The 12,959-nt window shown below is 50.2% G+C and overlaps 1 protein-coding gene across 1 annotated transcript in view; it reads right to left on the reverse strand.

The window, feature by feature from the left end:
* The window catches only part of NRP2 (neuropilin 2), a 113,986-nt gene that overhangs the window by 41,443 nt on the left and 59,584 nt on the right, over positions 1-12,959 (reverse strand). The window contains exons 6-9 of the mRNA XM_009890251.1: positions 12,279-12,509; positions 11,548-11,703; positions 9,513-9,682; positions 8,318-8,473 (exon numbers count right to left, since the gene is read on the reverse strand). Of these exons, the coding sequence (XP_009888553.1) occupies positions 8,318-8,473; positions 9,513-9,682; positions 11,548-11,703; positions 12,279-12,509 (713 nt within the window). The remainder of the gene's footprint in view (positions 1-8,317; positions 8,474-9,512; positions 9,683-11,547; positions 11,704-12,278; positions 12,510-12,959) is intronic.

The following is a 12,959-nucleotide window of genomic DNA, read 5'->3' on the forward strand; positions in this document are numbered from 1 at the left end:
ATGGACTCGCCCATCAGGCAGAAGAACCAGGAGCTTGCTGCTCTGCTGCCTCTCATGGCACCTCAAGGCACCTTGGTCTGTCAGGCCACAGCTGCTTCGACCTCACCCCCAAACCTAGAGCCTCTCCAATGCAAAAGGCCAGATGTCCCTGAACCCTGCGTGAGATCTTGGCTCCCCTCCGTGGGCAAATGGGCTGACATCCTGACACATCCTTGCACCGAGCTCTGCTGGGAAACATTGTGTGCAAGCAGTGGCATGAGCAGGGAGGATGCTGCCTCTGCCTGGGGCAACGAGCCGCCATCCCAGCCAGCCCTGCCTCTCCGGCGCACACGCAGCCCACCACGCAGAGACAGCTTTTCGGGGGAGTTTTATGATCCGACATGATATGAAAAGGCTGCTGCCTTACCAGATGGCCATAATCAATAACTACCAGATGGACGTTAGATCTACCCCTCCTTCCCATTATTTTAATAGGCCGGACCAGGACTGGATACTTGTGTTTCTTTTTCAGGCTGCAGAGCCATAGCAGGGAAGAAAAGGGGGAAAAGAGGAAATACGCAACCTGAGGGTAATTTTCAACTTTTTCTCTGCTCCCAGTGTAAAGCACTAAAGCTCACAGACTGAGGCTGCAAGGTGTTGCCCACTTTCCCTCCAAGCACACAGGCTTTCAGGACAGGGCTAGAGCATCCTCCGATCTCAGCCAGGAGCCACATCCCCACTGAGATGTTGGCTGGGCTCTTCTGCAAGCTCCTACCCTGCATATGCCGTGCTAAGCACAGGAGCTCCCACTAAGTTTATCTCAGAGCGAAGCAGGAGAGTGTAATCTCTGGCACCAATCTCCTGTCAGAGGCAAGAGTCAAACAATTCAACTGCAGATCCCTGTGATCAAGGACAGAAAAAGGGGTGAGGCTGTATCCTAGCCCCTCTCCTTAAATAGCGGTGAAGAAGCATTTTATAAGTCTCCCACTAGTCTAGGTCTGCAGACGGCACATGCTACTGCTCTTCTCCCAGGATCCAGCACGCCAGGGTGCACAGAGGGTGTTCGCAGAGAGGGACAGCAGCTGTTCACAGCACCACAACCAGCTCTGGGCTGCCCCTGTGCGTTGCCCTCCAGCCCGGGATGGCAGCGCTCCCAGCAGGGCAGGGAGAAGCTGCCCCACAGAAGGCCTTGGTTGCAAATCTGGCCGGTAACTGGGATTTGGGGATGATGTGAATTTGAGCAGAAATGCTAATCTGGAGAATATACATCATGCTGCTACCGTTTAGCAACACAGCATGGTTTATGTGTTTTTAATATCCTATTTTATCCTGTCTGACCCCACTTCCCATTCTTTTCCTTACTCAGCAGACACCAAATACCCTTTTTTCCAGCAGGAGGGCTGTAAGAAGAGTGGTTACTGTGAAACACTCTCCAGGCATGCGTGTGTGTGTCTTGTAAACCTGTGGGAACACACACACCACACACACAGGCTGAAAGGATACATTTCTACACCATAGCAAAGCCTCCAGCTTTATGTCAACACAGGAGCTGACACACAACACCTTACCTCTGAACTTAACACCGGAGGACAGGAAATGTTTATCTGAGCCGGTGCAACTATTTTAGCATAAGGAGCAGCATGTCAGGTCAGCCCAAAGGTCCCTCTGTCCCAGGGGGCGGCTCCTGATGGTGGCCCCAGCAGATGCCTGGGGGCAGCAAGCCTGGGGGAGTCTTCTCCTGGCAACCTCTCTTCGCTTCCCACAATCAGCAGTTTGAAGACTCCATGAGCCAAAGGTTGCATATGGACCAGCATGTTTAACAGTCACTGATGAGGTTTGCTGCTCTTTTTGGTTTAACATATTTCCAGTTTTGTTCTTTTTTAGCTCACTTCGCACATACGAGCATCAGGGGCCAGAATCCAAATTTACACCAGCGTAATTTGTTGCTGACTTCTGCAAAGTCAAGCTTGACAGAAAGCAGAAGCAGGACTGAGCCCAAAAACTTTATCACTACCACATGCATTGCTGAAAGCATCTCTTACACGACCTTAGTCCCAACCACCTGCTTCCAGGGAGAGCAACCTCAATTCTGCTTTAGATTTGGGGCCCCGTAATTTCTTTAGGCTGGATCACGTTCAGCAAGCTACGCAACTCAGAACTGGGGCCTTGACACTCTGGACTGCCAGTTTATGAGGGCAGAAATGGCACCTGACTTCCAACTCCTGTATCAGCTGCTTTGGCAGGACCTCCCTCAGTGAGCCTTGTTTCTAAAAAGCCCCAAGTGATCATAGCAAATCATTGTTTTGCACTCCGTTCAGCATGACAGCAAGGGGCCATTTTCAGAGGGCAGGTGCATAGTGGTGTTAGAGAAGCGGGGTCCTTCTGCATGCCTGGCCATTCAGCCTCCTTCCCAAGTGGAAATGCACCATAAGCCTGTGGGTCCTAAAGCTGCTGACCAGGGTCTGACCCTGAGTGTACGGTTCCTCTGCACTGAAAATGCCGACCCCAGAGCCCGAGTGCACCGTGGAGAGAGGCCCATTGACTTGAACAGGCTCTACATCCTGCCTCAAATTAGCACTCACGGCATAGGAAGAACTAGCAGGAAAATGTGTGAAACTGGGAGCGCCAAGAAAGCAAAGATTTCTTCCCCCTTACCAAAATAGAACATTGCTATTCCTCCCATCCTATCTGCTTCCCATCCCACTCAGCACATATTTTGAGCCAAGTCTTCGAATGGTGTAAATCAACATATCGCCATCGAAGTATAAGAAGTCACAGTAATTTACACCAGCAGAAAAAAAAATCTGGCTGCGATCTAAGGAGATAGATATATACACACTCAGCAGAGAGCACACATACGCACGCGCATGCACACGCACACACGCTGAAGGATGATGGAGCCAGAAAACAAATAGGAAAACCATTAACAAATTAAAAGCACCTTCCAAGAAGCAGCCAAGGGAACCCATTTTCCCTGCTGCATCAAAAAGCTGCCCATCCCCATCCCATATACTTTACGTCTACTTCCATTTTAGTCCAGTCGGCAGGTCTACACATAAGATTAAATTGATAATCAATGAAAGCTGACCTGCTTAATTAATTTGCTGCAGAAAGCAAGTGGTGGGAGATGATGTCTAGGCTAGAGGAGGACTGGGCAAGTTTTCCATGTGCACACACATGCAGGCTCCACACCAACACTTACAAGTCATATTCCTGACACATTAGAACCGCTGTGGGGTGATGGGGGGATTTTTGAAGCTGCATTAGTTTCAGTGGGTATGGGAATTGTGCCATTGGCAGAGTTTAGAGTGAAGGGAGTGAAGGACAGGGAGACAAAAAGCACCGTGAAGTCGAAGAGCCAGTGACTCAGGGAGAGGGCAGGAGGTAACCTCTCCTGCTTTATTTATTGTGCTGCTTGGCCACTATGCCATTTCTTGGGGAGCTACAGAAAGCGGCTGGGGAAAGCAGAGGGCAAGGCCAAGGATGGCAGCAGCCCTGCCTTCGTCCGTATGTATGTGTCTCTCTGGACCCACTAGATTTACTGCAGGATTATGTTTCTCCCGTGGAGACAAGAGCCCTGGAACAGAGCATGCTAACAGGATTAGGGCTTCAGGATTTAGACAGAGAAGCATGAAGGAGAAAAGTAGGGGAGATTATTTTCCTTGTCAGATAGGGAAGGCATAAAATGGGGCATGTTTGATGGTGGGAGGATTCTGGCTCGAGTGGAGGGTGGATAGTTCTGGATTTATTAAATCCAGGAACAAGGAGGTAAAAGAAAAATGATACTTGGCAACACTCAATGAAGCACAGACATCTGGGCAAGGCACAGCGTGCTGGGCCAGGCTTGCCAGCACCGTGTCTTTGAGGGGCTCCACTCAGATCTCAGAGTCACCAGAGACACGAGGAGTAGCACTCTGTTAGTCTGCAAAGGAGATAGCAGGCCCACAAGTACAAAGCTGCAGTCTTGCTAGGAAAGCCAGGGCTGTAATTCTCCCCTGGTACTGCACCAACACTGAATGCACGGGGTTGCCTTTCCCAAAGCCTGACATCTTTGTCCTGCCTGCAAAACCAGAAGAAGCAGGCTGGGACATGGGCATGCTTCTGGGAAAACCCTCTGCACCATGATGTATCTGTGCAGAAGCACTTGCGGCCTTCTGGCTGATCATGCAAGTGTTTCCTGAGTTTTCCAGATAAAGAAGCCACAGGACTGAAAGCTTTTCTCTGCCTCCCCAGGTGAATGAACACAGGAGACCTCATTAAGAACTGAAAGGACAGAGGAATGCTCCTGAGGGAAGGCACAAGGGTCTCCAAGGAATCATCCTCAAAATTCTCTGCCAGCACCAAACACCTCTGATGTCCCCAGCTCCATGCACAGCAGAGATATTCAGCTCTTTGCAGCAATTCAAACTGCCTTCTTACATCCACCTGAAATACCACCCAGGAAGGTTAGCTGATAACAAGCACAAAGCTGGCAAAATAAGTAGGAAATGGAAAAATGCATATCAGCTGGATCTTGCTGCCATTTCTCATCCATTGACTTCTACAGGTTCTCAAAGCAAATGTTTCAGTTGCATCCTCCCATTTTACACACAGACCAATGGAGGCAGCGAGAGCACCCATCACATTCCCAACCCACCCTAAATACTGAAACCCATCCCGTCTCCGAGTCCCTCGCCACACTAGATGATCCCTGTGAGCTGATCTCCACAGTTACTAAGACGGAGTGGCTCAGACCACACGGGCGCTGGAACCTGAGACCCTACAAAGAAGGAAGTGGATCAGAATGGATGAGCACTTTGTTTTCCAATAAAACCATTATAGTTGAATTTGCCTGAAGAAAATGGCCAAAAACAAAAGGTCAAATCCTGCCAGGTGCTCTTTTCCTTCCTTGGGTTCAAGAACGAGTTGTTGTTTTCTAAAGACATTTGCAAACTGCTAGATAAGATCTCGGCGTGCACACCAGGGTCAGTGCCTGGAAGATAACCTCTGGGGCCATCGACCCTGGATGACACAGAGGGGGATGCAATAGGGAGGGCAAGAGCCAGCTCAGCCTTTCTGGGGCAGGGGTTGTTTGGCCCTGTCCCAAGGGGATGCGCTGGTAGGTAGTAAGGGGCAAATGTGGGGCAACATGTGGTGGTGGCCATTCTCCTCCCCATCTCCTCTCTTGGGGGACGCACAGGAAGACAGCCCTGCACCTTTGGCCAGGTCACTGGGTTAGCCTCTCCCCTGGGTCCCACACCCCGGGCAGGGACAGAACATCACCCCCTGGACAGGGGGATATCTGGGGTGGGCTGGGCTGGGCTTTGTAGGTAGCGGGCTGCCAGGCAGGGGGAAAGCCCAGCAGGGATAGGGTGGGAAGGGGAAGGTGTGATTGTGGGGCTCCCCTCCCGCTGTCTGCAGACCTGCTGCTGCATTCCCACTGCCTCCCCATCCCAGAAACACAACAGTGCTCGGTATGGAAACGGCCCAGCCAGCCCTGTCTGCTGCAAGCACATATTAATCTTGTTTTCCTCTGCCTCATCCTGCCTTTCCCATTTCCCTTGCCGTGAGTGCCAGTGGCTGGGGACTCAAAGGTGAGCCATCACATTTTGCAGGGAAACACTCTGGCCCCACTCTCCTCCGAAATACTGGAAGGAGGGGAAGCGGGGGGGTGGGGTGTGAAAGGGAGGAGGTCAGAGCTCCCCATCCTCTGCAGAGAGCATCACCCCCTCCCCACCCCTCCTGCAGTTGCTGGTTTTCTCTTGCTTTAGTTCCCTGATGAAGATGTAAATGTTAGCTGACCCGACCCGCCTATAACATGGCAGAGGTTTGCTTTTGGCCCACACAGCCAGCAGAAATTCAGAGCAGTGTTTGATATACCCCATATGCCTATGTGTGCATGTGCATATATATATGTATGTGTATATATATATATACTTACATATCTGCATGTATATAGAGGAATAGAGTCCCTGTCTGTCCACCCCCTCCCCTTCCTCCCCGCTCCTCATGGCACCAAATCAAGCTGCGGCAGACTTGACAAATCTATTTGGCATGGTTCGCTCCACCGTTGCAGCCTGAACCGTGCGGAGCACTGCACTGACGCAGGGAGAAATCTGCACCTTGAATACAGACGTCTGGGAGCTTGCCTAACGCAGGAACAGTGGGGATTCACGTGGGCGGGGAAAGCAGGGCCAGAGCCCCCCAGCACCAGGCCCATGACTGGGGGGCTTTGCCCGGGCTTCGCTGCAGCTCAGCAGCTGGTGGCCGGTGTTTCGGCAGGGAGGGAAAGCAGTCACCAGGATGCAAGGGGTAGGCGAGCCACCAAAAAGCAATTACTTATTCTCCAGCCTCAGGAAGTGTCTGCAAAATTGAGGCCAGAATATGGGAATGAAGTGAGGCTGGAATAAAGGAGTAAAAAATGAGAGGTTTGATTTTCCTCTTTTTTATGAGGTGAGAAAACAGAGCAGAAAAAAGCTGATAGGACTCAAGGGCCAAATCATGAAATGGTGGCTAAATCATACATGTGGCTATGGAACAGCTTTGGGTTGACACCAGCCAGGCTTTGGGGTCTCGCTGAAGCGATGTAAATTGGCCCAGCTGAAACCAGCCATGCTGTCCTGCTCCACCCTGGTTGAGGATCCAGTGTCCAATGCCTGGGACTGCAAGGACAGGGCATCTACTCTCCCCTGTGACTCAAACCACCCCCCAGGCCAGATTCCTTCTCCAGTTAGACTCCAAAAAGTAAATTTATTGCCAGAGGTTATTTGAAACACTGAACTGTGTATTTTGCCCATCATTCTGCCTGGCATGTTGCCAATCTCCTGTCTTCCTTGACCTGCAGAAAGACCCCTTCTTGCAGGAAGATCTCAAACTCACCCCTTTCCATGGGCTGCCTAGGGTGAGGAGAGACAGAAGTTCACAGAAAGGTCTGCCAGGGCCAGTGGGTCCCAGGAGAGCACAGAGCCTCCACACCAGTGCATGGCCACTGTGTTACAGCTATACATGAGCTCTGTCATGAGCTGTGGCCCTAGAGCCAGCTTGCCTGAGGTCTGGAGGAGCACAGCTGCTGACTCTCCTATGGGGTGCTGAGCTGCCCTGTGCCTCCATTTCCCTACCCCTAAAATAGGACTAACACCACCTCACTGGCATGTGAGAAGCTTAAATACTCCAAATATTGCAGGTATGAGACCCTGCTAGGGGCCTCTGCAAAGAGAGGACTCATTCTGGGAAGCAGAGTGAATTTGAATCATTAGACACACTTGCGGGGAAGGGGAAATCACACGGCCCGGAAGGGAAGGAAATGTCTGGATGAATCCTGGACAAGGCAGACTACTGCATTTCATGCCAGCAGTGCCTGTGCCAGCAAAGGGAGGGGACAGCTAATTTAACAGAAGCGCTGAGCAAGTAGAAATTTCTGGGCCATGCGTGCTGGGGGAGGTGTGTGGGACCCCAGCCACCAAGTTCATGCAGACAGATTGTAGCACAGCAACGGGGAGGACCTGAGCCATGGCAGCAGTGCTGGAGGGCACCACAGAAGAGCAGGGAAGGGCTTTCCTGAGGTGCCCTTAACCAGGGGTCAACCACAGGACCAAGGCAGGTCACAGAGCAGGACCAGCCCAGAACCATGGCTGCCTTAACCTCCTCTCCCCATATGCCAAAGCTCCCATGCGGACCACCTTGAGCTTGCCTCACCTGGCCATGCAGCAACATATGCAAGGCTTAGAAGGGCTGAACACCCATATTTACCCTCCCGCCTCCTCACTCCCACCTCTGCGTGTCTCCCAGAAACACAGCAAGAGCATGCAGCAGCTCCCAGGGCTCAATGCATCTTTGCCGACCATGCCTGCTAGCACAGATCCCACAGCTCTGGCAGCCTAAATTGCTCCTCATTATTTATTGTTCATTTTGTTCTCTGGGATGGTGCGATCCCCTCTTAAGATTTGTGCCCTTTCATTTCCAGGCCTCAATAACTCCTGAACTACAGTTTCATGTGGTTTTGTGATTGTTAACCCAGCATGCAGACAGGGCTACGGCCATAAAAGCTCAATGAATCTTGTGTGGCAAAACACAGGCTGTGAAAGCATTTTCTCCTTCATTTGCAGTCAAATAACATACTCTCGCCACCACGAAAGATGCAACAGCAGCCAGGTTTTTCAAGGAATAATGTTTCCTCATTGCTGTGCAGAGGAGAAAGGACTATTTTTGCTCAGAGCATCATCAGTCTTTTAGCCCTCATCAGAAAAAGAGTCCCTCACAGATTAAACCCTCCAGGCCTGTAAAATCTCTCTGTTCTATTCCCTCCCGTTGTCTGCAAGACTCACCAAGGTGCATGCAAAAGAGACAAAAAGGCCTTTACCTTGTGGTTTTTCCCATGTCGGTACATCATCCAGTCCTCCCCGTTGGTGCTGACCTCCAGCTTGTAGGTACGGACATAGTAGCCATTCTGGGTTTCTCTGGAGATGGCACCCTGTGTGGCAATGGCTGTAAGCACAGTCAGGAAGTGGAGATCCACCTTTCCAGGGGAAAAAGGGACAGGAGAGAGAACAGTGAACACCTGAGAGCCCAGGTTGGCTAGTTAGTTCCTTCCTCTGTCTCTGAAACATGAAAAGATGCAAATTCAGCCTGTCTCACTCCATCTGTGGGCACACATTTCAACAGGCACAAAAAAAAAAAAATCAGCAGGATGCTCGCAGATAGGACCATAGGACGAATAACTAAGGATCTTGAAGTCTGTCCATATGGGACCATCACAAAGCCTTCCTCCTGCCTCAGACCAAGCAACAGGATCTGCACAGAAGCCCAAGTCCATTAAAGCAGGACAGAGGCTGACTTTTTCCATGTAAAATAAAAGCATGATGTCCAATTAGCAAGTGCTGCAGTTCCTGGTTTTCCCTTGCTCTTTTATTTTTTTACAGCGTGGGTTGAGAAAGGTCAGCAGAGATGGCTTGGTAGCATTGCCATGAATGAAGAATGAGACGTCTGCTAGAGGCAATGACATTCACTACCTCCCATTCCTAGTGGCCTTTAGCAAGCAGTATCTCACAGTGATGTGACACAGCCAGAAGCCCTGTGTGGACAGAGACTGTGGATCTAACCAGCTCCCAGGGAAAGCCTTTGCTCTGTCAGCCCCCTACCTGACGTTAGCCCGCTCATGCTTCCTGCATCACCGATGAGATAAATATTATTCTAGTTGTTTTTCCACGCACCTCCTGGAGACTTTGGTCCTCAGGCCAGTGGCAGAGTCAGTGACCCTTGTAAGTGCCAGAGGACCTTCAGTCTTGGGCAGTACGCTGGAAAGTCCATCGAGGTTTTGGGCAGGAAGGAGGGGGTGGGGGAGGGACAGCGGGTCGAGTCAGCCCGCATGCAGGCACGCTAACGGGAGAGCCAGCATTTTGCATTTCATGGAGGCACTGCAGCTCCCCTGCTGCTCGCTCCCCATGAGCCAAAGAGGCAATAAAAAATTCAACAAGCCTTATGGTCAAGGGTCAGTTTAACAGTGTGACACTCCATTTGGTGGGGGAAGAGGTGAGGGGACTGGAAAGCGTACGTACCTGGAGGTACTCTTTGTTGCTGTCTACATTGGGGGTCCAGCCGTTGTCATCACTGTTGAGCCGGCTCTGTTGAGGCGTCCATCGCCCATCTGAATAGGTGGAGGAGGCACTGATCTGCATGTTGGAGATCCGGCCAGACTCCATCCCCAATGGCACGTTGCACTGGAAGTCTGGAGCGGACACACACAAGCACACATGCAGATCAACTTACAGCCTCTGTACTTCCCTCCCAAATGGAAGGTAGCCCTGAACTATTCTCCCCAGCTAACCCCAAACAAAGATGCCTGCCTGGAAAGATGAACAGATCTGCACCATCTTCCAAGCTGTGTGTGCTCACAGGTTCCACTGAAAAATTAAAGATGGGGCAGCTTTATGTTTGCATGACCCTCTGAAAATGAATACAGTCCAGATCTTTCTCCCTTTCTCTATCTCCTTCATCTCTGCACAGTTTTGACACAATTCTGCCCCTTCCCTCCCTCCATCTCCACCAAGATGTCCCAAGTCCCCTTGCCACAAAGTTCCCCATCTTCTTGAAGGCTGGAGGTGAAATCTAAGCACTGACAAGGCAAGGAGTACGGGCAAGCTCAATGGGAGGTTACTTACTGCTGTGCTGCCAGCAGGAACATCAGGACCTGGAATGGGGAGGTCTAAAGGTTTTGTGTGAGTGTGAGAGCATGGGTGCATGTGTGTATGTGTCTGTATACGTGCATACGCTATATGCGTTATCAGGCCAATAGGAATTAAACAGCCTGGTATGCTTTCATTTTGGTTTCCTCACTTCTAAGGCTTTAAAAATCACAATTAGCTCAATCTTATTGCATATCTCATATATTTTATGCCAGCTGTCCTGTAAAAACAATAGCAAAGAAAACATTGATAGGAAGCACTGAATGGGCCCAGGCATGTTGCTGCTGTAAAACAACGGAGCTTCACCAAACTGCCTATGCTTTTAATGAGGCCAAGTCAACCCAGGGTGGAAATGATGGGCCAAGTTAAGATTCCAGTGGAATTATTAAAGTTTCAGTTTTATAAATCAAAACAGGTCTGGCCCTTTAACAGCTCTTGTGCTTGATTTCTCAAGCTTTGTGTGCCATCAACATTTTATTTCCCAGTCCTTTTAAAGAACATAATAGAAAGAGGATTAAAGAACAGATCAACTGAGGGGGGATATAGGTAACGGTGAAGAGCTCATGCTTGTCTGTAACTCTCACAGCCTCAAAAGAACATCCCTAACTCAATCACGGAGCAGGAGTCTGTAACTCAGCTGCCCTAGTGCTGCACAACCCCTACTCTACCCTGCTCTTTATCATGGGCTTTCAGTGTCGGGTGAGGGACCCCCTCTCTTTCTCTGAGACTGAGGGGTGTCCTGAAGGCTTCTTCTGTTGTATCACAGGTTCACTGCTAACAGAGGTCGAGAACTGTAGCTCTGATGTAAAAATACCATGGGAAAACAAACTGAATCTTTCCTTGCCTGCAAGCATTCTTACAAAGAATCAAAATGCTCTTCATTCTCAAAACACACAACTTCCTCACTCCACATCAATTTACCTCCCTTCATAAGGGATCTAAAGCAAATTTTGGTTTGAAATTCTTAGAGCTTTAGGCATTTTTTAATTAGACAGTCAAGAAATGCTAATTTGTAGTTCGGGGCTGTGAATTTTTGGAAAACCAGAGAGGGGGAGAGACTATTTTCCCCCATGTTTTAATGAATCTGCTGCACCTGCTTGGCTGAAGTCTTCCCCTAAATCCTTTGGGCTGAGCAAGTACATGAAGGATTCTACCCCAAAAAGTATTGAGAAGCCTTCACAAGCAAGTGAAAAGTCAAAGAAAGGTCAGAAAGCGTGATTCTTACTGAAATCCCACTTCTATGAGAAACAGAGGACACACCTAGTGCAACTGCTGTCCGCATTGCCAGTGGGGGACCAACCCCTGGACACACTCCTGCCTGCCTTACTCTTGCACATGCCAAGTGAAAGACTTGGGAAAAACAGGTGACACGATTGCCTAAAGTCATATGCACGTGTTTCCAACTTACTTTCTGGGACTTCCTGCTGGATCAAGTAGTACTGTGCAGAGAAACCGTCTTTAGCCACTGCCAGGTCTGTGTGGAAGGTGAGTGAGAGGACACCAGTGGTTGAGCGGATGTCTGACGGCATCTTAGTGCCACAGTACCTGCCTATCAAGGGGCCGACTGCAAAAGAAAGAGCAGCAAATGTTAACACCTGCTTTTCCACTGGTATACTGGGTCACCAGCAGATTGGCATCACTCAGCAGGGATGCCTTAGCAGGACTAATTGGGATAAAAGAAAGGCTTTGGGGATGAGCTCTTTTTTACATCTGCTGGTACAGTGCCATGCAGTGCACTGTGCAGAAATATCCACTGCAGCAGGCGCTGCTCTGCAATTGCTGGGAAAAGCTCCAATCTGCTCTGTTTCTCAGTGTTGGTATGGGGTAGGAAGGTCCTCCCAACTCTGCATGAACCCAGTGCGCTTCCCTGAGGGAGGGCTGGTGGTATCTTGGAGTGCCCCATGGGGCTTTTCTGATCAGTGGTTACAACAGAGCAGTAGTTTGGAGTTTAATACATGCAGTCTTCTGCAAGCACCCTGTCCCCACAGCTGGCCACGGAGCACTGTGATGGCAGGCTGTGTGCTGTAGCCATGTCTGAGTATAGGCACCTTTGGTGTTCAGACACAGACTGCACAGTTTTGGAGTTTTGTGAGACACCAAGAGAAGCTGAGGACAGCAGCACAGCACCCCATGGCTTACCCTGAGGGATGCCATCCCAGATGTCCAGCCAGTCGTACTTGCAGTCTCCTTCCCCTGCCTGAAGCGGGTCATGCTCAAGGTCGAAGAGCAGAAAGTGGAGGAGGATTTCTGTCTTTGGCTTGGCTATGATGGTGAAGATGCAGTCCAGGTTGTGTGGATACTTGTCAGGGAAACCTGGAGACTCAATAGTGCCATTGGAGGCAGTGAAGTTTCTGGAGCAGTCCTCAGAGCCTGTAGTGGCAGGAAAAAACTTGCAGTATTAGCAACAACGCAACTTAATGCCAACAGCTTGACACACTGTGGAAACCCCATTTTATGCTTAGAAGGATTGTGTTTTCACTTCAGGAAATGTCCTGTAACCCAAGAGCTGTGTGAATTCCTTCAAGGACCAAGAGGGTCCTTCAAAGCTTTCCACAGGTGGAGAGACAGGGTCTGTGTGTTCACTGGAGTGGACGGCATGTGTCTAAATGCCTCAGACAGCTCTGCAAATGTAACCTGTGTGCCACTGCTGATCCTCCTGCCAATTATTCCAAAAACAAGACTAGGAGAGGGATCCCATCCAAAGGCATCCAAAGCCACGGCTGTGATTTGGCAGGCCAGCACCCTGCCGTGTCCCCCATGCCAGTGGTGGTGGCCCTGGTGGTGAAGGGACGCCATGGGAGGCTTTCCCTGCCAACCCTA

The sequence above is a fragment of the Charadrius vociferus genome, unplaced genomic scaffold (genome assembly GCF_000708025.1).
Source record: "Charadrius vociferus isolate BGI_N301 unplaced genomic scaffold, ASM70802v2 scaffold147, whole genome shotgun sequence".
NCBI lineage: Eukaryota > Metazoa > Chordata > Aves > Charadriiformes > Charadriidae > Charadrius > Charadrius vociferus.